General features: G+C 47.1%; 3 protein-coding genes across 3 annotated transcripts; 1 reads left to right on the forward strand and 2 right to left on the reverse strand.

Annotated features, from left to right (window-relative positions):
- Positions 1–5,217: 5,217 nt before the first annotated feature.
- Positions 5,218–6,531, reverse strand: LOC105991070 (putative tripartite motif-containing protein 75). The gene has a single exon (XM_013023632.1). It carries the CDS (start codon positions 6,529–6,531, stop codon positions 5,218–5,220), a length of 1,314 nt encoding a protein of 437 aa, XP_012879086.1.
- A 5,248-nt stretch (positions 6,532–11,779) lies between these two features.
- On the reverse strand, positions 11,780–13,273 carry LOC105992399 (tripartite motif-containing protein 60-like). The gene has a single exon (XM_013025254.1). The coding sequence runs from the start codon at positions 13,271–13,273 to the stop codon at positions 11,864–11,866; it is 1,410 nt and encodes a 469-aa protein (XP_012880708.1). The 3' UTR covers positions 11,780–11,863.
- A 10,703-nt stretch (positions 13,274–23,976) lies between these two features.
- On the forward strand, positions 23,977–25,377 carry LOC105991080 (putative tripartite motif-containing protein 75). The gene has a single exon (XM_013023644.1). The coding sequence runs from the start codon at positions 23,977–23,979 to the stop codon at positions 25,375–25,377; it is 1,401 nt and encodes a 466-aa protein (XP_012879098.1).
- Positions 25,378–26,596: the final 1,219 nt, after the last annotated feature.

Consider the following 26,596-nt stretch of genomic DNA (forward strand, 5'->3'; position numbering starts at 1 on the left):
TTTTTTATTGTAAAGATACTATACAGAGGGTTACAGTTACATGAGTGAGGTAATGAGTACACTTCCTCTTGAACATTGTTAGCCCCTCCATTGTTTGCCCCCTACCATCCCCTCCCTCTGTTGGTAGTTTCTTTAGTGTGTGTGTGTTTGCGTGTGTGTGTGTGTGTGTGTGTGTGTGTGTGTATGTGTTTGGTTGTTCATAGAGGTAAAACTCTGGGCCTGGGTACTGTCCCTGCACTCTTCAGCTCAAGGCTAGCACTCTACCACTTGAACCACAGACCACTTCCGGTTTTCTGAGTGGTTTATTAGAGAGAAGAGTCTCATGGAATTTCATGCCCAGACTAGCTTTGAACCGCCATCCTTAGATCTCAGCTGGGATTACAGGTGGGAGCCACAAGCTCCCAGCTTGTTGGTAGTTTCTTGAAGAGCCTCAAGGATGTTCCTGCCCAAGCTGACTTGGAACAGAGCACCTCAGATCTCAGCCCCCAGAGCAGCTAGGATTACAGGCGTGAGACACTAACACGAGGGGCAGCCCTCAAACATTGAAAAGAAAAAAGAAAGCAAAAGCCAAGTATGGTGGCTTACATCCATAAATCTATCTACTCAGCATGCTAAGATTTTAGGATCTCAGGTCAAGCCAGCCTGTGTAGGAAAGTCTGAGAATCTTATCTCCAGTAGCCACCCAAAGGCAAGAAGTGGCTCAAGTGATGGAGTGCCAGCCTTGAGCACAAAAGCTTAGGGACAGGGCCCAGGACTGGCACATATAATCATCTGGGGCCAGGCATGTTGGCACACACCATGCACTTGCTTGGCAGTGGCAGAAGAGCCACAAGTTTGTAGGCAATCTTAACTCAAGGCTTAATCTGGCCTATATAGTGAAACCTTGTCCCAAAAAAAAAAGAAAGAAAAGACAGGAGCCAAGCACTGGGGATAAAACACATGTTAAACTCTTAACTCTAGCCAGGAAAAAAAGTGGGAATTAGAGGTATGGCTCAAGTAGAGTGCCAGTTTTCAAAAAACTAATGAAAGATGGCCTGATGGCCTGGTGAGGTCCAGCAAAAGAAAGAAAGAAAGAAGGGAGGGAGGAAGAGAGGGAGGGAAGGAGGGAAGGAGGGAAGAAAGAAAGGACAGAGGGAGGGGAGAAAGGAAGAAAGAAAGAGAGGAAGGAAGGAAGGAAGGAAGGAAGGAAGGAAGGAAGGAAGGAAGGAAGGAAGGAAGGAAGGAAAGGAAAGGAGAGGAAAGGAAAGGAGAGGGAAAGAAAAGAGAAATAAAATAGGCATCGGTGGCTCAGGCCTGCAATCCTAGCTAATTCAGAAGCTGAGATCTGAGGATCGGTTCAAAGCCAGTTGGGACAGCAAACTCCAGGACACTCTTTTCTACAATATACCAGCAGAAAACAGGAAGTGGCCCTGTGGGTCAAGTGATACAGGGCTCACCCTGAGAGGAAGAGCTGAGGGACAGAGCCCAGGCCCAGAGTTGAAGTCACATGACCAACCAAAAAATAAAACAAATAGCCTCTGGGTGCTGATGAGTGGACTAACCTGAAACCCTAGCTACTCAGGATGCAGAGGTCTGAGAATCACTGTTGGAAGTCAGCCTGAAGTCAGCTGGGACAGAACGTCCTTGAGATGCTGGGGTTTTGTTGTTTTTTTTTTGGTCGGTCATGGGGCCTGAACTCTGGGCCTGGGCACTGTCTCTCAGCCATTCAGCTCAAACCTAGCTCTCTACTACTTGAGCCACAGTACCACTTCCAGCATTTTCTGCTTATGTGGTGCTGAGGAATCGAACGCATGGCCTCATGCATGCAAGGTAAGCCCTCTACAGCTGAGCCACCTTTCCAGCCCCCGCCCCCCTTTTTTGTCAGGCTTGGGGAGTGAACGCTGAGTCTGGGCACTGTCCCTGAGCTGTTCAGATCAGGGCCTGGGCTCTACCACTTGAGCCACAGCACCACTTCAGATTTTCTGGTAATTAATTGGAGATAAGAGTCTCACTAACTTTTCTGCCCAGGCTGGCTTTTTCTTTTCTTTTCTTTTCTTTTTTTTTGCCAGTCATGGGGCCTGAACTATGGATCTGGGCGCTGTCCCTCAGCTCTTCAGCTCAAGGCTAGCGCTCTACCACTGGAGCCACAGCGCCACTTCCGGCTTTTTCTGTTTATGTGGTGCTGAGGAATCGAACCCAGGGCCTCATGCTTGCAAGGCATGCACTCTACCAATGAGCTACCTTCCCAGACCACCAGGCTGGCTTTGAACCGCAATCCTCAGATCTCAGCTTCCTAGTAGCTAGGATTACAGGTGTGAGTCACCTATGTCCAGCTATCCTTAAGACTATCTCCAATCAATAACAGAAAAAGCCTAAAGTGCTGCTGTAGCTCAAGTGGTAGAGTGGTAACCTTTTCTAAAATGAGCTTAGGAACAGAACCTGGGCCCTGAGCTCAAGCCCAGGACCAGAAAAAAAAATGAGAGAGAGACAAAAAAAAGAAAGAGAGAGAGAGAAAGGAAAGGAGAGAAAGAGAGAAAGAAAGGAGAAAAAGAAAGAAAGAAAAATTAATTAATTAATGTGATTAATTATTAATGTGGGAGGTTGTGTAGCTCAATGGTACAGTACACTAGCTAACATGTACAAAGAAACAAAGAAAGTCCTGGTCTTTTATTCCCAGCCCCACAGAAATGAAAAAACCCAGACCAGATCAGAAACCCTTCATCCTTGGGCTGGGAATGTGGCTTAGTGGTAGAGTGCTTGCCTAGCAGGCACAAAGCCCTGGGTTCAATTCCTCAGTACCACATAAACAGAAAAGGCCAGAAGGGGCATTGTTGATCAAGGGATTGAGTGCTTTGAGCTTTGAGCAAAAGAAGCTCATGGACAATGCCTAAGCCCTGAGTTCAAGCCCTGAGTATGGCATAAACACACACATACACCACACACATGTTCATGTTTAGCACTTTCCAATTCCATTCCATAGCTCTTGGCTCCACTGATTCTTCCCTGATGGAGAAAAGTGTGGTCGCAGGAGCATGTGACTGAGGCAGATGACAACAATGAACTGTGTCTCTTTATTAGCCACATCAGTTGTACAAGGGATCTGGGGGCTCTGTGACACGTTTATACATTTATAATGTATCCCAATCAACCTCACCCCCTCACCACCACCTCTTACCCCAAAAGAGCTTCTTAAATATTATCATGGCAGTCAAAAATACACAAAGACTCTGGGCACTGCTGGCTCTCGCCTGAAATCCTAGCTACTCAGGACCCTGAGATCTGAGGATCATGGCTCAAAGCCAGCCCAGGCAGGAATGTAGGTAAGACTCTCATCTCAATAAACCACTCAGAAAACCGGAAGTGGTGCTGTGACAAGTGTAGAGCACTCGCCTTGAAGAGCTCAGGGATAGTGTCCAGGCCCAGAGTTCAATCCCCACCAACAACGAAAAAAAAATACACAAAGATGTAAGTTTCATTTACACACAGAAGGATAAATTATCACAACTCTGAAATCACTGAGTAACATAGTAGGAAAGACCAGTACTGCCCCCATTCTTCTATCTCCAATCTTGAGATTGTGATTTACCTTAACAGGGCTGGGAATCTGGCTCAGTGGTAGACTGCTTGCCTAGTATGCATGAAGCCCTGGGTTTGATTCCTCATACTACATACACAGAAAAAGCCACAAATAGTGCTGTGGCTGAAGGGATAGTCAGCTAGCCTTGAGTAAAAGAAGCTCAAGGACAGTGGCATACTTTTACTTTAAGTTTCAAGACTGGCAAAAAGAATAAAACCTCTTGACATTGTTTTCAAGGAGAGGAGAGAAGGGAATAAGATGCAGGGATGAGGTGAGGAGGCTGAGGTACACTGTATGCACCTGTAGAAATATCACTCTAAGCCATGTGCCAGTGGCTCACACAGAGGCTGAGATGTGAGCATCCCAGTTGAAAGGCTGTGAGACTCTGATCTCAGTGAACTACCAGAAAACTGGAGTTCACAACTCAGTGGTAGAGGGCTAGCCTTGAGCAAAAGAAACTCAGGACATGGCCTGATCTAATGAATCCCCCATACAACTCATGTACAATAATAAAGACTTCAAAAGGTTAAAAATCAAAGTCATAACCACCACTTTAGTCATTGTATTATCTTTTGTCTTTTTTATTAGCTTATATACATTTACATATACATATATTAGCTTATATACATTGCTTAAGGGTAAAAGGATTTTTGTTGGTAAATTGGAGATAAGTCTTGTAGATTGGTCTGTCCATACTGGCTTCAAATCATCACCCTTGGATGGTGTCTTCCCAAGTAGCTAGGATCTCAGGCAGAGCCCAGACTGGTGCCCTGCTTTCCTGGCTTGCGCTGCCTTTTCTAGGGAGCCTTTGATGGACCTTCATGTTTTTTTCTCTCCTTGTTTACATAAACCAATGAACTCTTTAAAAAAATTAAGTAGCTCAACAAAGATGTTCCAATTCCATTTGTCAGGTTGTGATATACAGCACCTTAATCAATGTCACCCATCATTCTCCCCCTCACCCCTACCCTCCAGTGACATAGTTCAATGTACATAATATACAACATTACATAAGATACAGCATACGATGTACAGAATATACAGCAAGCCAATTAACTCTTGAGGAGCTCAGGTCAGTGCTGCCAGAAAGAGCAGCCTGTGTTCTGTGCACGGCTACACTTCAAGAAGCCCCTTCACTGTGCTGGGAGCATGTGTGCTTGTGTCTGTGGCCAGGGGAACCGCAGTCTTTGCTATCTTTGAGGCACAGGTCACAGCAGCCACAAAAGGGGACAAAAGAGCTCCCATGACAGCAGCTGGCAAAGCCTTGCCTATAGGGAGCACCCCTCCCTCCTTCCTTCCCTCCTTCCTTTCCTTCCCTCCCTCCCACAATAGGCCCAATGTGATACCACTCAACAAGGGGCAAGAAGCGCCCAGAGGGGCTATTCTGGAGATTACAGGGTGGTTACACAGCACCAACAGGGGCCCCATGGTTTGGACCTACCTTCTCCAACCACTACCAGTGCTTGGAGAATCAGCACCCCTCTGTCATCTCACCCAACTGTGGGGCAGTACAGGGCAGACAAGGGGTACCAAACATTCCAAGTCCTCTCCATAGAACATCACACACACACACACACGGGGTACCAAACATTCCAAGTGCTCTCCATAGAACATCACACACACACACACACACACGGTTACCAGTCCAGTCCATCATTCCTCTAGTCAAAACTGATAGAAAGAAAGGATGGAGAAATACATCTCATAGAGAAAAATGGCACAAGTGCACCTGTAAACTTAGAATTGAAAACATGAAGGCAGGATCGACATTTCAAATCATAAAAGGAAAGCTCTCCAAGCTCATAATCTAGAAAGGCACCAACCCTATCCACCAAGCTGGATTGTGTATGCTGGGTAATATTATGGCTTTCCCGCTTAAAGCAGGGTACCATCAAATCTTTTGAGGCAGATTTCTGAAACACCCCCATGGACCAATGCCCTGTGCCTTTTACCTCTACTTGCCAAAAAAACCTTCCGTTTTGAAGTCTCTCCTGGGTGTGGATCATTGCACTGAAAGGAGAAGGAGCTGATTGACCCACTAACGTCACAGTCTTTCTATCTTGGGAGACTTTCAGAACAGGATGTGAAAACTGAGGATTGAATGTCAAATCCACCCGAAATGTGCTCATCATTTTCTCCAGGCCAAAATAATGTGGAGGGAAAGGGTTATTCTCCATTAACTCATAGGAAAACACTCTGGGGGGGTGGATGGCTGTGTACCTCTCCTGAAGGCTCCTAACCCCTCTCAGCAAATCTACATCTGCTTGTAGAGTCTTCTCTTTCATTTCACTCAGTAGACTCTTCAGCATAGTGAGGTGCTCCAAGATCTCACTTGTGTTGGCCAGCAGCTGGGTTTCGATGGTTTTCTCGTCATCATATAGACGGCTGATGCTCACCGAGCACTGGCTGCTCATAAAGTGTTGAAAATGTCTAAACTCCGATTGCAATTCCTCCTTCCACTTTTGTATCTTAGGAATCAGCTGAATGGACTTGGAAATTTGCCGTTGGTACTCTGTCTTGGCGTCTCTCGCCTGCCGTTTCAGGTGCTTCTTGCAGTCGTTCAGCTTCTCCTTCTGAGCTGCTGCGGCCTCACTGATGGGCATGAGGTGGTGCTGGTGGTGATCAGAAGAGACCCTGCACTGGGCGCACAACAGCTGCAGGTCATCATCACAGAACAAGCTCAGGACCTCACCGTGCTGCTCACACAGCTGCCTCTTGCTCTCAGAACCTGCCAGCTGCATGACGATGTCAACCAGGTGGCTTAGCTGCGTGTTGCTATGGAGGACATCGTTGGGACAATAGTGGAGGCAGGTGGGACAGGGGAAGGTGTCTTGGAGACCTTCCCAACACTGGAGGATGCAGGAGTGACAGAAGTTGTGTCCGCATTCAGTGGTCACCGGGTCACTCAGGTAAGCCAGGCAGATGGGGCAGGTGGCCTGTGCTTGGAGCTCAGCCAGGGAGGCTGCACAGGCCATGGTGTAGGGAGGAGCTGGTGGAGACTCAGTGGGTCCGCTCCTCTAGGGGCTCAAGTGAGGCTGTGACCCTGCACAAGGCGGTGGCTGCCTCCTTCCTTCAGCTCTGCAAGCAGCTGCTGGAGAGGGATGGTCCCCAGATATGATCTTGAGATCAACTCATGTTTGGCTATGACATCTTTCCCAGGAAGCAGAAAATGTGAAGATTCAATGCAGATGAACAAGTATGTAAGCAGTTCCACTGATCAGATTTCTGCAACAGAAACAGAAAAAATCTAATGTAGAACAAAGCACTGAGGAGCATATATATCAATCAAAATTGCATATCTTGAATGGGCTGGGAATGTGGCTCAAGTGGTAGAGTGCTTGCCTAGCATGCATGAAGTCCTGGCTTCAATTCCTCAGTATCACATAAACAAAAAGAGCCAGTAGTGGTACTGTGACTCAAGTGTAGAGTGCAAAGCTTGACCAAAATTAGCTCAAGGACAGTGCCCAGATCCTAGGTTCAAGTGCCAAGACTGGCCAAAAAAAAAAAAAAAAAAGCAGATCTTGGACGCACACTTGTGTGGTTCAATATGTAACCAGCCTAGACAGGAGAAAGTCTGTGACAAAACAAAAGCCAAAACTGGAGCTCTGGCTCTAAAGTAGACAGGGCCCAGGACCCACACAAAATTATATACTACATACACACATTATTATTATTATTTGCCAGTCCTGGCACTTGCACGTAGGACCGGGGTCTGTCCCTGAGCTTCTTTTGCTCAAGACCAGAACTCTACCACTTGAGCCACAATGCCAATTCCAGTTCTTTCTCTTTAGGTGGTACAGAAGAATGCAACTCTGTGTTTCATACATGCTAGGCAAGCACTCTACCATTAAACCACATTCACAGTCCCTACACTCTTTTTCCTGGTTGATACTTGTATCTGAAAATAATAATAATTACAGGGGCTGGGAAGGTGGCTCAGTGGCTGAGTGTTTGCCTTGCACGCATAGGGCCCATGGGTTTGATTCCTCAGCACCACATAAGCAGAAAATGTAGAAAGTGGCACTGTGGCTCAAATAGTACAGTGCTAGCCTTTAGCTGAAGAGTTGAGGGACAGTGCTCAGGCCCAGAGTTCAGGCCTCATGACCTACAAAAGAAAAAGAAAAACAAAAAGCTAGGCACTGGTGGCTCAGGCCTGTAATCCTAGCTACTGAAGAGACAGAGTTCTGAGGATTGCAGATCCAGGCAAGTCTCTGAGAATCTTTTCTCCCATAAGCCACCAGAAAATGGAAGTGTCTCATTGGCACAAGTGGTAGAGCTCTTGCCTTAAGCTGAAGAGCTGAGGGACAGTGCCCAGGCACAGAGTTCAAGCCCCATGACCAACCAAAAAGTCAATAAATAAAAACAATAAGGTAACATTTCAGCCAACTTGAGCAGGAAAGTCCTTGAGATTTTTATGTCCAATTAACCTCCAAAAAGCTGGAAATAGTACAGTTCTTTGCCCTAGGCATAAAAAGTCAGGGACAGCCCCCAGCAAATATTCAGTTGCTAGATAAGTCAGTTACTCTCATCTGCTCTGACCCAATCACTATGTATTGAAATATGCATAATGCCATGTGAAGTAAAAATAGTAATTTGGGGTGGGGTTGTTTCTTTCTGCCAATCCTGGGGCTTGAACTCAGGGCCTGGGCACTGTCCCTGAGCTTCTTTTGCTCAAGGCTAGCACTCTACCACTTGAGCCAGAGACACTTTCAGTTTTATGGTGGTTTATAGGAGATAAGAGTCCCACAGACTTTCCTAGCCACAGGGCCACTTCCAGCTTTTTCTGTTTATGTGGTGCTGAGAAGTCAAACCCAGGGCTTCATGCAGGCTAGGCAAGCACTCTAGCACTAAGCCACATTCCCAGCCCCCACACAGTCATTTTTATAAGTAATCAAAGTTGAGTTCAGGTAACATCATCTGCAGTGGTTCCCCTGGGTTAAGAACAGTGATGGCCACGCCCACCTAGTGCCCCCTTCCTGCTTACCTGGAGTGGGAGCTAGCTCAGAGGCTCTAGCAGGACAGACTCCCAGAATGGACCTCAACTGCAGCCTTGCACAGACTGGCAGCTGACTGGTGGGCCCTAGCTTATATATACCTGGATGAGAGGGTGGGTATGGAGGCCACGCCCACACCGGGGTGGTGTCTTCTCCCTGGGGCAGGGTGGGCCACAGGGAGGGAAGGACTGGTCTGGGAGGAATATCCAGTGTCGTGATTTAACCAGGTGGATCACAAGCATTGTGGATTTGCATGCAGTTTATGCTTTTGTACGTCTTGAATAATCCTTTTTTTTTTTTTTTTGTGGGTCATGAGTCCTGACCTCTGAGCCTGGACTCAGTCCCTCAACTCTTCAGCTCAGGACTAATGTTCTAGCACTTAGTCACAGTGCCACTTCCAGCTTTTTCTGCTTTTGTGGTGCTGAGGAATCGAACCCAGGGCTTCATGCATGCAAGGCAAGCGCTCTACCACTGAGCCACCTTCCCAGTCCATGATTAATCCTTTGACTTTAATTCCATCTTCTGAGTGGCTAAGATTGACTTGACCCTAACCTCACCAGGGCTGAGTATCTCTGCTTCCCACCAGCTTTGTCCCCTTTGCAGAGTGCGGTTTTCAACACTGTCCCCAGCATCCAGGAGAAGCCAGTTCCTCAGAGCAGGTGCCTGAGGGTCCAGCCTGACCACCCACTACCAACTGTCCTACTTCCCTGCCCCGGGGAGCCTCAGAGGTTGCCCCTCATTCCCCTCAGCCAGCCTTTTTTCTTGTTGCTGCTGTTCTTGGAGCTCAAACTCAGGGCCTGTGTCCTGTCCTTGAGCTTCTTTTGCTCAAAGGCTAGTGCTCTACCACTTGAGCCAGCTCCACTGCTGGCTCTGTTGGTAGTTTCTTTTCTGGGGGCTGGTGGGGGGTCCGGTCGTGGAGCCTGAACTTTGGGTCTAGGCGCTGTCCCTCAGCTCTTCAGCTCAAGGCTAGCGCTCTACCACTATAGCCACAGCGCCACTTCCAGCTTCTTTTTGCTTATGTGGTGCTGAGGAATCAAACCCAGGACCTCAGGCATGCAAGGCAAGAGCTCTACCACTGAGCCATCTTTCAGCTCTGTTGGTAGTTTCTTGAAGAGGCTCAAGGATGTTCCTGCCCAAGCTGACTTGGAACAGAGCACCTCAGATCTCAGCCTCCAGAGCAGCTAGGATTACAGGCATGAGCCACCAATACCAGGGGCAGCCCTCAAATGTTAAAAAGAAAAAAGAAAGCAAAAGCCAAGTATGGTTGCTTATATCCATAACTCTAGCTACTCAGGAGGCTGAGATCTGAGGATCTCAGATCAAGCCAGTCCAGGCAGGAAAGTCTGAGAGTGTTATCTCCAATAGCTACCCCAAAGCAGGAAATAGAGCTGTGGTTCAAGTGGTGGAGTGGGAGCCTTGAACAAAAAAGCTTAGGAATAGCACCCAGGCCTGATTTCAAACCCCAGGACTGGTACACACATTCAGCTGGAGCTAGGCATGGTGGCACACACCATGCACTTGTTCGGCAGTGGTAGAAGCACGTTTGTAGGCAATCTTAGTGAGTTGGGCTATATAGTGTAGGCTTATCTTAAAAAAAAAAAGACAAAAGAAAAGCCTGGCACTGGTATCTACTAACCACCAAAAAGTGGTTAGTAAAGTTATAGCCCTCAGGTAGATCATGAGCTTAGAGAAAGCTAATGCCCCAACTCTGAGTTCTAGCACAAGTACCAGCATAAAAAAGGAGAAGAAGGAAGAAGAAGAAGAACAAAGTAGGAGGAGGAGGAGGTGGCGGCGGCAGCAGCAGCAGCTGGATGCCAGTGGCTCAGGCCTGTAATCCTAGCTACTTAGGAGGCTGAGATCTGAGGATCATGATTCAAAGTTCCCCAGCGCAGGAAAGTCCCTGAGACTCTTATCTCCATTGAAGTTGAAGCCATATAACCAACCAAAAGAAAAAAAAAACTGGGTGCTGATAATTAACACATGAAATCATAGCTACTCAGGATGCAGAAACCTGAGGATCACCACTTGAATCAGCTGGAACAGGAAGATCTCTGGGCCTGGGCACTGTTCCTCAGCTCTTCCGCTCAAGGCCAGCGTTCTACCACTTGAGCCACAGCACCACTTCAGGTTTTCTGATGGTTAATTGGAGCTAGGAGTCTCACTGACTTTACTGCCCAGGCTGCTTTGAACCAGAAAAGGTATGAGATTGTGTAGCTCAATAGAGTACACTAGCTAACATGCACAAAGAAACAAAGAAAGTTCTGGTCTTTATCCCCAGCCCCACAGGAATGAAAAAACCCAGATCAGAAGCCCTTCATCTTTGGGCTGGGAATGTGGCTTAGTGGTAGAGTGCTTGCCTAGCAGGCACAAAGCCCTGGGTTCAATTCCTCAGTACCACATAAACAGAAAAGGCCAGAAGGGGCATTGTAGTTCAAGGGATAGAGTGCTAGCTTTGAGCAAAAGAAGCTCGTGGACAATGCCTAAGCCCTGAGTTCAAGCCCTGAGTATGGCATAAACACACACACACACACACACACCACATTCATGCTTAGCACTTTCCAATTCCATTCCATGGCCCTTGATTCTCCCCTGATGGAGAAAATTGTGGTCCCAGAAACATGAGACTGAGGCAGATGACAACAATGAACTATGTCTCTTTATTAGCCACATCAGTTGTACAAGGGATCTGGGGGCTCTGTGACACGTTTATACAGTTATAATGTATCCCAATCAACCTCACCCCCTCACCACCACCTCTTATCCCAGAAGAACTTCTTAAATAATTATCATGGCAGTCAAAAATACACAAAGATGTAAATTTCATTACTACACAGAAGGATGAATTATTACAACTCTGAAATCACTGAGTAACATAGTAGGAAAGACCAATTCTGTCCTCATTCCTCTATCTCCAATCTTGGGATTAATTTTATCCTAGGGGGGAGAGGGAAGAGTTGGGGAGGTGGGGAGCGAAGGGATGGTAGGGGAAAAACAAAGGAGGTAACAATGTTCAATAGGAAATGTACTCATTACCCTACTCATAACTGTAACCCCTCTGGATTATATATATATATATATATATATATAATACACATATATATATACATATATAAAATACAGAGGGGTTTTATAGATAGTGGTGCTATGGGGTACTTGTGGTAGACCACTAGACTTGAGCTGAAGAGCTGAGGGATAGCACCCAGGCCCAGAGTTCAAGCCCCTCGACAAAAAATAAAAAAAAAAATTAAAAAAATCAAAGGCTCTAGAAATATGATGAAATTGACTGTCTAAACTAGCCTTAACTTGTTTTCCATCATCTAGACAGTGGAGCAATTTTTAGAGGTTCAGGATCTACTCCAGGACAGAAAAAAGAGCAGATGGGATTAGTAAAGGAATCACTAAAACTATAGAGAAGAGACTTATCAGTCATATTGTAAAAGAAAACCTCACCTAATTCATAGTCCAAAAAAATGCCAACCTTACTGGGTCTGACTCTTGTCATGATGTGGGTTTTCCTGGGACCAAATGCTACATAGCCCTCCTCCTCGGTATATAGCCCCACTGCCCAGACACCCTTGTGAACTGCAGTGTGATTGCTCCAGTTCCGAGGAAGGCGGTTTTGGCACACACCCAAGGTCCACCTGCCTTTGCTTCCCACCTCCACCTCCCAGTAATGGCGGCCAGAAACAAACTTCTCTAAACCCAGAACAGCAGCACAGAGCTCCCTGGAGCTGTTCTCTCTTCCTTGGGAATACCACACCATTTTTCTGTCCTCAGAAACAACAAGGTAGGGGTGAGCCGTGTTGGGATCCAAAGACACCTGGATGTGAAACTTCTTGATAATCGGATCCAAACTAGAGTACTGTGGAGGGAGCCCGAAAGCATATTCCTTTAACTGGAAAGAGACGAGCTCAGGACTTTTCCTATTGTGCAACCTGTCGTGGAGACTCTTCACATCTGTCAGCAGCTCCAGGTCAGAACTTGCTTGCTTGTCCTTGACCTCTTTCAGGAGATGCAACAGAGTGGAAACCTGGCTGGAAAGCGTTACCAGATGTTTCTGAAGCTCTGTTAAAATGCTTGACTCTTCCTCCCGCATCTGCTGAAGGAGAGCCTCTTGCTGAACCTGGAAAAACCACCTGACTTGCTCGAACTCGGAATTGATTTCATCCGTGCGGAGCTCCACCTGGGCTCTCAGCTCCTTGGATCTCGTGCCTTGCAGGGCGACCACCTTGTCTGCGCGCTCTGCATTGCTCTGCAAGGTACTCAGGGACTCTTTTACCAGCCCCCGGTGATAAGAGGCAATCGTCTTCACAGAGCAAATGTAGTGTGATTGGTGTTCTGCCGAGAAACTGCACAGCGGACATAACACCTGCATGTCCCTCGAACAGAAAAAGGTCAAGAACTGGTTGTGCTTCTGGCACATGGGGTGTTCCTCCAGCCTCTGCTGCCTCTTGCTCCTTCGCACCTGGAGTTGCTTGGCAATTTCAGCCAAATTCCGGAGCTGGGGGTTCCTCTTGAAGTGGATGCGGGCAAAGTGAAATCGGCACACCGGGCAGGGAAAGTCATCAGCAGGTCCACTGTGGAGATCCTTCCAGCACATATGCAGGCAGTCAAAGCAGAAGTTGTGCCCACAGTCGATGGTCACGGGGTCTTTGAAGTAATCCAGACAAATGGGGCAGCAGCTTTCCTCCTGCAAGTGTGCCAGCCCGGACCTAACCTCCATGGGCAGCCAGGGATGGGGGTGGCTGGTCTCCTGGAGCTCCACAGCCAGGGAGAAGTGGCTGTCACTAGCCTGGCCTGTCGGATCTGAAGGATTCAAGGCTTGTAGCTCTGTCACCCCGAGCTCATCTGAACTTAAGGGCGATGAGGGTCTTCAGCAAAGCAGTGAGTCACACATCTCCTCAAGCCTGTGAATGAGGAAAGACTTGTTGTGTCACAACCTCCTAAACTTGAAACAACAATATTACAGTGGGTTCAGAAGAATCATCAGTCAAAGCTACTGGGTGAAAATAAGCTTGTGGGGCTGGGAAGGTGGCTCGCTGGTAGAGTGCTTGCCTTGCATGCATGAGGCCCTGGGTTCGGTTCCTCTGCACCATATAAGCAGAAAAAGCCAGAAGTGGAGCCATGGCTCAAGTGGTAGAGGGCTAGCCTTGAGCTGAAGAGCTGAGGGACAGCGCCCAGGCCCCATGACTGGCAAAAAAAAAGCTTGTAAGACAAGCCAGGCACTGGTGGCTCATGTCCATAATTCTAGCTATTCAAGTGGCTGAGATGTGAGCACTGAGGTTACAAGCCAACCCAGGAAGGAAAGTCTATGAGACTCATATCTCCAAATAATACCATAAAGCTCAGAATTGAGTTATGGCCAAGTGGTAGAGCACCAGTCTTGGGGGGTGGGGGGGACAAAAACCTAACGGACTTCCTTGCACAGGCTGGCTTCGAACCTGAGTATGTGTATCCTCAGATCTCAGACTTCCAAGTACCCAGGATTTACTGGATGAACCCACAGCACCCAGCTAAAAGTGAGAAATCTGAAAAGCAGACCAGAATCCGTGGCCTCTATTTGTATTTGCAATTTCAACTCTGTATGCATTTAGTTAAATTGATGTTTGGGTTTAGGGGAGCTGGTGATACACATGGACTCTCAGCTCGGGGAACATTTCGCTCCAGGTCACAACTTACCACTTGAAGAACCAAGCAGGTTCCCAGTCACTCCACTCAGCGATCTCTCTGCTTTGCCCTCTCCAGTGTTTGCCCTGAAATAAATCACAACAGCAAGTAACATTTTCTGTAGAGTCCTGAGACATGTAAGTGAGTCACGGAAACTATGTGTAAGTGAAGTGCTGGCGGTTAGTGCCTGTTAAGTCTCCAATGAACCACCCCAAACCTGGGAGTGGTGCTGTGGTTGTAGTGCCAGACCACCAGCCTTGGGCAAATAAGCTAAAGGACTGTGACCCAGCCCTGAGTTCAAGAACCAGTACTGTCATAAAAAGATTTAAGCCAGGCACTGGTGGCTCATGTCTGTAATCCTAGCTGCTCAGGAGGCTGAGATCTGACCATCTTAGTTTAAAGCCAGCCTAGGTAGGAACGTTCTTACAACTCTTATCCTCCAAAAAGCTCAAAGAGCAGCAGTGGCTCAAGTGATAGAGTGCTAGCCGTGAGCAAAAATATCAGTCATAGCCTCAGGCCCTGAGTTCAAGCCCCAGGGCAAGCACAGAACAAAAAGTTTTAATTTTGAAAGGATGAATGAGGGCTAGGAAGGTGGCTCAGTGGTAGAGCGCTTGCCTTGCATGCATGAGGCCCTGGGTTCGATTCCTCAGCAACACATAAGCAAAAACAAAAAAGCCGGAAGTGGTGCTGTGGCTCAAGTGGTAGAGCACTAGCCTTGAGCTGAAGAGCTGAGGGACAGTGCCCAGGCCCAGAGTTCAGGCCCCACGACTGGACCCCCCAAAATAAATAAATAAATAAAACAAAACAAAAAGTTAAAAGAGTAGTCGCGAGGGACTCACACCTGTAACCCTAGCTACTACTTTCAGCCATGAGCAAGAAAGCCGAGTGAGCAAGAAAGCTGAGGAGGGTAAAGGGTAAGGCCCTGATTTCAAGCCCAGAAATGGCACAAAGCTAGTGCTTGCATGCGTGCATATACAGACATACACACACAAAGTAAGAATTCCCACACAGATTTCAGGGCCCAACAGGCCTTCCCTTTCCCACATACTCAAATTCCCCTGGCCCAGCTATCCAAATCAGGACATGAATGTCATGTCCACATACTAATGCCTGGTTCTAGATTCTCTTTGTTTTTGTTTTTGCAAGGAGGAGTAGAAATACCGGGGTTTGAGTTCAGGGCTTAAGGCCTTGCCTTTACTTAGTCAATTGAATCCACTTGAGTTCCCCTCCTCTTTCTTAAATACTTTTCAGCTAAGTTAAAAAAAAAAAAAAACCACCAGGGCCCCCTTGGACCCAGGCTGAGGCTGAGTTCAGGTCATGATTGGATCTTCTCTGTTTATAGCACTCATTAAGGCTGATCCTTTCACTTCACCCAGTGTCTCCACACAGAACACATTCCACCCATCCACCAAGTCTCCAACTCTGCAGATTTTCTAAACACAAACCAAGTCCATCACTTCCTAAATTTTAACCTTGAAACAGCTTCACATTATCCCAAAGAAAAACAAGATTTACTGGACATCAGCAATTGAACAAGAGTCTCATTTCCCCTCTCCACATACATAATCAAACTACAGACCCAACTTTGGCTTTTGCTCGTTTCCTTGTGCTTTAGTTAAAGTCCAGTGAGTGGAGCCTAAGGTGTATGGTCTCAATTCTTCCCTCTTCTCAGACCTGTATTACCTATTGCTCTTCTTGTGGCTGATGATGCATCGCACAGGCTGGAAGGACCTGGGTAACTTTCTTTTTTTTTTTTGCCAGTCCTGGGGCTTGAACTCAGGGCCTGGGCGCTCTCCCTGAGCTGCTTTTGCTCAAGACTAGCACTCTACTACTATAGAGTCACAGTGGCACGTGAGGCATCCGCAAGCGCTCTACCGCTGAGCCACCTTCCCAGCTGGAGCTGGGTAACTCTTAAGCTAATAGAAGAAACCTGGGGTAGACTCCTTGCTGTCCAGATGCAAACTGTTACTTGAGATGAGAAACGTAACCGGATTCACACCTGCTCAGTCGTGAGCCCTGAAGTACCAACTCCATCCAAGACAGCCCAGAGGGCCAGGGCAGGATCCCGTCTACCGGGGTGGGGCTGGCCATAGCAGGATGGTAGACCTCCCCAAGCTACTGTTCCTCCCACCAGCAGCCCAGGGAGACCCCGGGGCCTCGTGCGTGCGATCGACGCGCCAACCCCCTTAACTAAGCTGCCCCCGGCCCGTCCCCAGATCCTTCCAGACGGCCCAGTCACAAAGACCACCATCTTGACCGCCACTGGGCGGAACCGGGGAGTCCTTTAGTTTTTCTCTTCGCGGTTGCCTTTCCCTCCTGTCTGGAAACTCGGTCTTGGACTGCACCCTGCTGTGGTCCCGGGGCCCATCGACGGCAGCAGCGCATCACGGCCCCGGGCACGGTCCCCCTTCGGGGGAGCGGGAAGGGCTCCAACAGCAGGACGGCTGGAAGTCCGCGGCCGGGGTGCTGGCAGCGTCAGGGTGCCCCGAAACCTCCCCCCTCGCCCTAGCGATCCGGGGGTGCGCAGTCCGCCGCCCCAAGGGCTGGGCACCGAAGCCTCTGCTTAGGGCGACCCCACCTCCAGGTCCCTCCCGACGTCCTCCCGGCTTACCTGGCGCAGGTCGAGCAGCGGCCAGGGCTGCGAGGCAGCGGGCAGCGCCGCTAGCGCACCTGGCAGGGGCGGGGCGGGGACTCAGGCGCCAGAACCGCGCGCGCGCCCACGGGACGCCAGGCTTCTGCTCGCGCGGTGATTGACAGGCTCTCGGAAGTGGGCGGGGCGCGCGCGCGCATGCCCCGTAAGCCTGGGTGCTGGAGAGCTTGGGAAGTCAGGCGTAGAAACGCTGGTGGGTCCAGTCTCTGGAGATGAGGAAGGACCTTGATTTGTTTGTTTGTTTCTTTGTTTGTTTTTTAACAGGTCCTGGGGCTTGGACTCAGGGCCTGGGCGCTGTCCCTGCGCTTCTTTTGCTCAAGGCTAGCGCTCTACCACTTGAGCCACAGCGCCACTTCTGGCTTTTTCTGCATTTGTGGTGCTGAGGAATCGAACCCAGTAACACTCGATCACTAAGCCACGTTCCCAGCCCAGGACCTTGTTCTTACCTGATCATCAGAATCCTGTTGTCAGGGGCCAGGGGGAAAGCTCAGGGGTGGAACCTGTGCGTGAGATATTTACGCATCTATACATAACTTCGTATATATCTATATTGTTTATGAATAGCTGTACAAAGGTCTTTCAATTCAACATGTCAGACTGGAGTACAGTGCATCTGGATGGTCGACTCCCCTCTCAACGCACTACCCTCACCCCGCAGGGTTTATACAGTGTGTGGCTCAGACCAGTGTCCTAATGGAAATTCTCACTCCTTAGGCTGGCTCTCACATTCCTGCTGTTTTTGGTTTTTGTGTGTGTGTGTTTTTACTCCTATGAGTAACTTTTGAGAGTAATTGGTTGGAAAGGATATCTCTCCCCACCCCTTCTCCTTCTCCCCTTCCCCTTTCTCCCTCCTCTCCTCTCTTTGGTACCGGTCCTGGAGCTTGAACTCAAGGGCCTAAGTGCTGTCCCTGAGCTTTAGTGCTCAAGACTAGTGCTCTTCCACTTGAACCACACTCTACTTCCAGCTGTTTTGCTGGTTAATTGGAGAAGAGTCTCCTGGACTTCTCTTCCAGACTGCCTACTAACTGGGATCCTCACGTCTCAGCCCCCCCCCCCCAATAGTTAAGATTGCAGTCACAGACCCATCTTACTCCTAAAAGACAATGAAATGGAGAGCTCCAAAGGGATCAAAGTCCAGGTCTTAGTGTCCAGAGAGAAAGAGTAGAAACAAGAGTGGAGACAATTGAAATACAAGAGGACCGATTAGCTCTTTGAAATGCAAAATGAAGTTTGTAATTCCTAGAAAGGGAGAGGTAAAAATCTTTCACACTCTCAGGGCACAAGATGGCCCCTAGAAGATGCTGGGTAATGTAGTCTGTGAGATGGGCTGTTTTATCCAATCCTAACCAATTTAGGCTTACCCAAATCTCCTTCCCAAGTGACATTTTAAGTTGATTTTATCAGAAAACTTGGGGATAAATTCTTCAAGGCTACCAGGCACTGGAGGCTCATGCCTGTCATCCTAGCTACTCAGGAAGCTGAGATCTGAGGATCTTTGCTAGAAGACAGTCCAAGTAGAAAAGACCCCCAGAGACTCTTATTCCAATTAACCACTCAGGAACCAGAAGTGGCACTGTGACTCAAAGTGGTAGAGTGCTAGCCTTGAGCAAAAAGAACTCAGGGGATAGTATCCAGGTGCTGAATTCAAGGACAACTTCAAAAAACAAAAACAAAAAAAAAACATTTCAAGGCTGAAGTAATAGTACTGCTGTTTGTCTTAACTCCTGAATCACCAAAAACTTATTTTTACTATTTTCAGAATATATTATGAGTAGGAGAGAAGAATGGAGAAAAAAATGGTTAATGAGTACAAAGGTGCACTTGGATAGAAGGAATGGCTTCTAATATTCAGTTCTACAGTAGGCTAACAACTGTGATTGACCTCTATAGCTATTAAAGAGGATTATTATTGCTATGATCTTGAATGAGTTAGGTTCTCACCCTATAGCATAGACTGGACTAGAATTTTCTCTGAAAGCTCATGCTGGCTTCTAACTTCTATTCTACACAGCACTCAGTGAGTGCTGGTATTTCCTACTCGAAGAGAGGATTTTGCACATTCCCAGCACAAAGAAATAGTAAAAGTCTGATGCCTTGGTGGGAAATGCTTGTAATTCTAGCTGCTCAGGAAGCTGACATCAGAGAGAAATGAGGTTCAAAGCCAGACTGGGCAGTCAAATCTGAGTGACTTCTATTTCCAGTGAACCAGCTAAAAAGCCAGAGGTAGAGCTGTGGATCAAGGAGTAGAGTGCTAGCCTTGAGCAAAAAAAAAAAGCTCAGGGACAGCACCCAGGTAAGCCCCAGAACTCGTACAAAAAATAAATAAATCAGCTGAACACTAGTGGCTTATTCCTGTAATCCTAGCTACACAGGAGGCTGAGTTATGAGGATCACAGCTCAAAGCCAGCTCAGTCAGAAAAGTCCGAGAGACTCTTATCTCCAATAAACCACTCAGAAAACTGGAAGTGGTACAGCTCTAGCCTTGAGCTGAAAAGCTCAGGGACAGCCCCCAGGCCCAGAGTTCAAGCCCTATGACTGATAAAATAAATAAATAAAATTAAATAAATAAAACAATAAAAGACGAGCACAAGCACCTAAATTCAAGCCACAGCATACACCAAAAACAAGTGATAAATGATGGATTTGAGTGTTAGATTGATCTGATCATTACTCATTGAATACTGTATATGTGTTGAAATGTCTGTTAAAAAATATCCTTTGAATATAGACAATTAGTATTTATGGGTTGAAAACAAAATATACAGGGTTTTATTGGGGGGGGTAATGGATGAGTCTTGGGACTTGAACTCAGGGTATGGGGTCTGTTCTAAGCTTTTGTTTTGTTTTGGTCAGCTGTGGGGCCTGAACTCTGGGCACTGTCCCTCAGCTCTTCAGCTCAAGGCTAGTGCTCTACCTCTTGAGGCACAGCACCACTTCCAGTTTTCTGAGTGGTTTATTGGAGATAAGATTTTCCTGGGCTTTCCTGCCCGGGCTAGCTTTGCAGATCTCAGCCTCATGAGTAGCTAAGATTTTAAGCTACTAGCTGATTTTAAGTACCCAGCTGTTCTAAACATTTTTGCTAAAGGCTAGCACTCTACCACTTGAGTCACAGCTCCACTTCCAGCTATTTGCTGGTTAATTGGAGATCAGATGCTCATAGACTTTCCTGCCTGGGCTGGCTTCCAGTCACTCTCCTCAGCTTCCTGAGCAGGTAGTATTGCAGGCATGAGCCACAGTGCTGGGCTATCATACCCCGCTTCTAACATTGTTATGTTACACTGAAAGACTTATATTTAAAAACTAAACATGTATGGCTTACCATTATTTGCTATTTAAGAGTCTTCTTGGGCTGGGAATGTGGCTTACTGGTAGAGTGCTTGCTTTGTATGCTTGAAGCCCTGGGTTTGATTCCTCAGTACCACTTGAACACAAAAATCCAGAAGTGGTGCTGTGGCTCAAGTGGTAGAGTGCTAGCCTTGAGCAGAAAAAGCTCAGAGACAGTGCCAAGTCCCAAAGTCAAAGCCCCAGGAATGGCAAAAAAGAAAAAAAAGGTCTTCTTTTGGGTTGGGAATGTGGCATAGCGGTAGAGTGCTTGCCTAGCATGTACAAGGCTCTGGGTTCAATTCCTCAACACCACATAAACAGAAAAAATAGAGGTGGCAGTGTGGCTCAAGTGATAGAGTGATAGCCTTGAAAAAGAAAAAAAAAAGCATCAGGAACAGTGCTCAGGCTGTTAGTTTAAGCCCCAGGATGGCAAAAAACAAGAGTGTTCTTTTATATCCCTTGGTCACTGTTATCCATCTCTATAGAAATGGAAGGGAAAGACTTGGACATCGAAAAGCCCGTTTCACTGTGAAAAAGTAAACTTACAATGGCCAGAGTAGCTCTGCTGGGCTGTGGTGATCTCTGCTGGGCTGCTTGTCAGGACTAGATCTGTTACTAGATCCTGTCTGGTGCCCCGTGGGTCTTCAGGCTCAGCTTCATTTCACCTTCAGGAATGGAACTGTTCCAGGCACACAACCTCAGCCTAGGGACCTGAGACTTGCCAATGGCACAGCGCTCAGTGCCATGGCTCACACCTATGATCCCAGCACTGGGGAGGCTGAGGCAGGAGGCGGCAGTGTCCAGGCTACCTTGGGCTCCGTAGCTAACTTTGTTTCCATTTAACAAAAAATGAAAATGAAAGAAAGACCTGAAACCTTGAAGTTACATCAAGAGGGAATAGGAAAGACACTAGAACTTATAGACATAGACAGAAAGTTTTAGAAGAGTCCAAAGGGGAGAGCAGGAAGGAGATTAACTTGACCAATGAGTATGCATTAAACTAAGTCGGGCACCCGTGGCTCACACCTGTAATCCTAGCTACTCAAAAGACTGAGATCTGAGGATCACAGTTCAAAGCCAGCTCGGGCAGAAAAGTCCATGAGACTCTTATCTCCAGTAAACCACTAGAAAACCAGAACTGGCCTTGTGGCTCAAGCAGTAGATCCCTCTCCTTGAGCTGAAGAGCTCAGGGACAGCGTCCAGGCCCAAAGTTCAGGCCCCACAACTGACAAAAAAAAAAAAAAAGAATGCATTAAACTAAAAAGTTTCTGCACAGCAAAGGACATAGTTAAACTAAGAAGACACCCAGCAGACTGGGAGAAGATCTTTACCAAAAATACATATGTCAAAGGTCTAATGTACAATATATGTAAGGAGCTCAAGAAAATAATCCATTCATCCCGTGACTAGGATGGTGGCTTAGTGGCAGAGCACTTGCCTAGCATGCATGGAGCCCTGGGTTCCATTGCTCAGTACCACAAACACAGACAAAAGCCAGAAGTAGCACTGGGACTCAAGTGGTAAAGTGCTAGCCTTGAGCAAAAGAAGCCTAGGGACAGTGCCCAGGAACTGAATTCAAGCCCCAGAACTGGCAAAAAAAATTAACTTAAATTTTTTTTAATTTTAATTTTTTTATTGTGAAAATACTGTACAGAGGGGTTACAATTACATGGGCAAGATAATGAGTACATTTCTTATCAAGCATTGTAGCCTCCTCCTTTGTTTCCCCTTCCCATCCCTTCCCATCCCCACCCACCCAAAAAAAAAACACATTTTTTTTTAAGTCTTGAAAGGATTAAACATTTACAAAAGCATAGGTGGCTTGCTTATCTACAGTGGGTGTGGCCAATTTGGCCAGATTAGAACTCAAGCATTTTTCCAGCCAATTACTTCTCTCCATGCCTCTGCCCCACCCGGAACACCCTTGTGGGCTTGGCCTCTGGTCCAGACATATTAGGGCCTTGGCCCACCACTCAGCTAGCTTGAAAGTCAGTTGTGGGAGTCTCATCTGCCAGAGCTTCTGAGCACCCCTGCTCCAGGGAAGCAGAAAGGTAAGCTAGAATGGGCTTGAAGTCTGGGCCTGGGTGCTGTCCCTGAGCTTTTTAGGACAGGGCAAGCACTCTACCACTTGATCCACAATGCCATTTCGAATTTTCTGGTAGTTAATTGGAGATAAGAGTTTCACAGATTTTCCTGCTGTTGCTGGTTTTGAATCACAGATCTCAGATCTCAGCCACCCGAGTAGCTAGGATTAAGGTGTGAGCCACCAGCCTTGGCTTCATTTCATTTTGGTAAAGATTATTATATGTGATTAGAGGCACAGAAGCGTGGTGCCTTTGTGTTCCTCTCCTACAAATATGTTCCTTTGGTCTCTCTGTGTGGATGCTTAGAGTCCTGTATAATTTAACATGTCTGATGTTTTTAGCCTCCAGTGTATGAGAGAAAACTTGTACCACTTGTCTGTGAGCTTGACTTATCTCACTTAACATGATTTGTGCTAGGTCCATCCAGTTCCCTGCAAATGACACAGTATTAATTTTTTCTAATGGCTATGTAAATTCTGTCGTGTGTTTTTGACACCACTCTTGTGTTGTAAGAGTGGAACGTGGCTATTGGCAATAGTGCAGCAATGAACATGGATGTACAAGTGTCTTTATGGTATCTGCCTTGTGATGTTCTGGGTAGATGCCCAGGAGTGGTATGGCTGGGTCCTAGGGAAGATCTCTGTTTAGGTTTTTAAGAAATCTCCACACTGCTGTCCACAGTGATTGTACTACTTTACATTCCCACCAACAGTGCAATAGAGTTCCTTTTCCCCATATCCCTGCCAACATTGGTTGTTGTTGGAAGTCCCAATGATGGCCCATCTCAGAGTTGCTTTTGATTAGCATTTTCACTGTGACATTAAGAGATGTTGAGCATTCCTTTGTTTCTTTGCCATCATTCTTACCTATTCTGAGCAGTCTCCTGGACCCCTTTAGTGATTGGTTTATTTGCTTTGGCATAGGTTAGTTTCTTGAGCTCCTTTTATATATTGGATGTTAGGCCTTTGTCCCATGTATGGCTAGTAAAGATCTCCCAATCTGTTGACTGTCTTTCTAGCTTAGTAACTATGTCCTTTGCTGTGCAGAAATTATCAGTTTGATTGGGAGGGGGGCGGCGGGGTGGAGGATGGGAAAGGGATGGGATGGGGAAACAAAGGAGGAGGCTACAATGCTTGATAAGAAATGTACTCATTATCTTGCCCATGTAATTGTAACCCCTCTGTACAGTATTTTCACAATAAAAAAAAAAGAAATTATCAGTTTGAGGTAATCCCATTTGCCAAGTCCCTTTTCCTGAACTATTTTTTGTTAAAAGCTAGTGCTCTCCCCCTAGAACCAACTCTATTTCCAGCATTTTTGCTGATTAATCAGAGATAAGAGTTTTATGGAGTTTGCTGCTTGGCCTGGTTTTGAACCAGGATCCTCAGATCTGAGCCTCCTGAGTAGCTAGGATGACAGCCACTGATACCCAGCTGAAGAAGGGTTTTTAATGAATGCATCTTTCCTTATTAACAGAAACACGGAGACATTAACTGGTGTCCATTATTAACTGCTGACCATCAAAGCTCCTGGACTGGCTTGCAGTTGTCTGCTTTTGGCGGCTCATTCTGCAACCAATCCTGTCACCAACTTCTGTTACTGAGGGCAGGAGCTGTGAAGGACATCAAAGCTACCCTTGGGTCACGTGACTTGGAAAGGCCTATACCCTGAAGAAGAAGCCCTCAGAATACATAGACCTTGATGCCCAGCCAGATGGCCGTGCAAGCAGCCTTGGCTGAGTTTCAGGTGGAAAGCAAGTGCCCTGTCTGTCTGGGCACACTGAGCGACCCGGTCACCATTGACTGTGGACACAACTTCTGTCGCCCTTGCATCCGGCAGTGCTGGGCACAGATGGAGGTGCTGTCCTGTCCAGTGTGTCGTCACCAGTGCATGGAGGGGCATTTCTGGAGCAACCACCAAATGGCAAGGATGATTGAAATGACCCAGCAGCTCCTGACAGGCCCAAGCAAGGAAAGGAGGCTGAAGGAGAAACCCTTGTGTGAGCAGCATGGGCAGGCCCTGGTCCATTTCTGCGAGGATGACCTGCAGCTGCTGTGTCAGCACTGCACCCAGCACCCTGAGCATCAGGGCCACTGTGTGAGGCCCATCAAGGAGGCTGCTGCTGACCACAGGCTAAAGCTGAAGACTCACATCACCTCTCTGAATGACCATGTGTTGCATGCTCAGCAGGCACTAGCCTCCCAGTACAAGAAACGCGTGTGCCTGGGAAAGGAACTGGAAGACCAGAGACAGCAACTCTCCACCGAATCTACTTACTTGAAGATGTTTGTGGAACAGGAGCACAATGCATTCCTGGCCAAGGTACAGAAACAACAGGAGCACATTCAGCAGCAGCTGGAGGAAAACGAGATGGCGTTTAACAACCACGCTTACCATGTGGAAGTTCTATGCAGAGAGATAGCAGAGAAAAGCAAGATGACAGAAATGAAACTACTGACAAACATCAAGAGCACCTTGAGCAAGTGTGAAAGCCTGGCGCCCCCAGACCTGCACACACTCAGCTTTAGGAAAGACACCTGTGCCATTGCTCTGCAGCTTTCAGCCCTGCAGAGAATTAGGAAGAATTTTCGAGTGGAAGTGACCCTGGATCCCCAAACAGCACACCCGAATCTGTGGGTGTCCAAGGATAAGAAGAGTGTGGCGTTGATGCAGACAGAGCCAACCGAGCCTCTGTATCCAATGCATGTCATGGACTATCCCACCATCCTGGGGGCTGCAAGATTCACTTCCGGCCGCCATTTCTGGGAGGTACAGGTGGAGGACAAGGATGCGTGGACAGTAGGGGTTTGTCAGGACTACCTTGGCCCTGATGCAATGTGGCCACACTCAGGACTGAACAAATGCTGGGCAGTTCAGCTTTGCAATGGCTACTATGTGGCTCGAAATGCCACTCTCCTCAATCTTTGCCTGGCAGAGAAGCCCAGGAGGGTTGGCATTTATCTGGATTATGAATTGGGTGAGGTTTCCTTTTACAATTTAAAGGACAACTCTCTCATCCACACTTTTGTGGATGAGTTTTCTCAAGTGCTGAGACCTTTTTTCTCTGTTGGGTTTGATTCAAAGCCTCTTACTCTCTGCTGAGAGGCAGATGATGGAGGATTCGTTTTTGATAAAAGTCTAAGAATGTTGTTCTTTTTATTTTTGCCAATTGTGGGACTTGAACTTGGAGCTTTTGCTCCATGCTTGAGCCTCCCTGTGCTCAAGGCTAGAACTCTACCGCCTGAACCACAGTGCCACTTTGGGCTTTTTCTGGAGATAATTGTCTCACAGACTTTGCTGCCCAGGCTGGCTTCAACTGGTGAACCTCAGGTCTCACCTCCTGAGCAGACAGGGTTATAGACACAATTCCCTGGTGCCCATCTGCAGCCCAGCTCCCACTTCTGACCTGTTAGTGCTTAAATGGAGATCTGGTTTGAGCCTGGAACCTCAGATCCCAACCTGAGTAGCTAAGATTCTACTAAGTGCAATATATAACTTGAAGCAGAAAACTCATTCACAAACTGGAAACTGAAGTAAAATACTTACTAAACAGGATTAGACAACTATTAATTTCTGTCCTTTGGTGAATTGATCATGGTTATATAATATTACATATATTAAATGTACATATATTGAATGTCTAATACTTAAGGTAAGATATTGATTAGGTACAACTGTCTTGCATAATATATCTATTGTTTAAATAAAGTATTAATTTTAAAGAACTATCTTTTAAAGACTGAATTTTATTACCTTTCTTTCAGTGTTTTTTTTTTAATTTGGTCAGTCCTGAGGCTTGAACTCTGGGCCTTGGTACTCTTACTGAGCTCTTTTGCTCAGGTCTAGATAGAGTTGCACCACGTAAGCCACAACACCACGTCTGGTTTTTTGGTGGTTAGAGATCAGAATCTCAAGACTTTCTCATCCGGTCTGGCGTAGATCTAAACCTCCTCAATAGCTAGCAATACAGGCATGAGCCACGGGGCCCAACTCTCTCTTTCTTATTTTCCTATCAGTCCTGGGGCTTGAAGTCAGGGTCTGTGCCCTGCTGCTAAGCTTCTTTTGCTCAAGGCTAGCACTCTACCCACTTGAGCCATAGCACCACTTCCAGCTTTTTCTCGGGTAGTTGGGAATTGAACCCAGGGCTTCATGCATACTACACAAGCACTTTACCACTAAGCCACATTTCCAACCTTGCTTTTCTATTTTAGTTGAGTGTTCCACTGAGATACCAGCTTCAGCCTCTCCACTGGGCAGAACAAATTGAATTGAGAATTTTTTTTTTTGATCCTTCATAGGGTCTGAACTCTGGGCCTAGGCG

This window comes from Dipodomys ordii, unplaced genomic scaffold, assembly GCF_000151885.1.
Source record: "Dipodomys ordii isolate 6190 unplaced genomic scaffold, Dord_2.0 Scaffold4, whole genome shotgun sequence".
Taxonomy (NCBI): Eukaryota; Metazoa; Chordata; class Mammalia; order Rodentia; family Heteromyidae; genus Dipodomys; species Dipodomys ordii.

Bases quoted from the DNA above. Each gene is read 5' to 3' on its own strand.
- LOC105991070 (XM_013023632.1), bottom strand. From the start codon at position 6,531: ATGGCCTGTGCAGCCTCCCTGGCTGAGCTCCAAGCACAGGCCACCTGC.
- LOC105992399 (XM_013025254.1), bottom strand. From the start codon at position 13,273: ATGGAGGTTAGGTCCGGGCTGGCACACTTGCAGGAGGAAAGCTGCTGC.
- LOC105991080 (XM_013023644.1), top strand. From the start codon at position 23,977: ATGCCCAGCCAGATGGCCGTGCAAGCAGCCTTGGCTGAGTTTCAGGTG.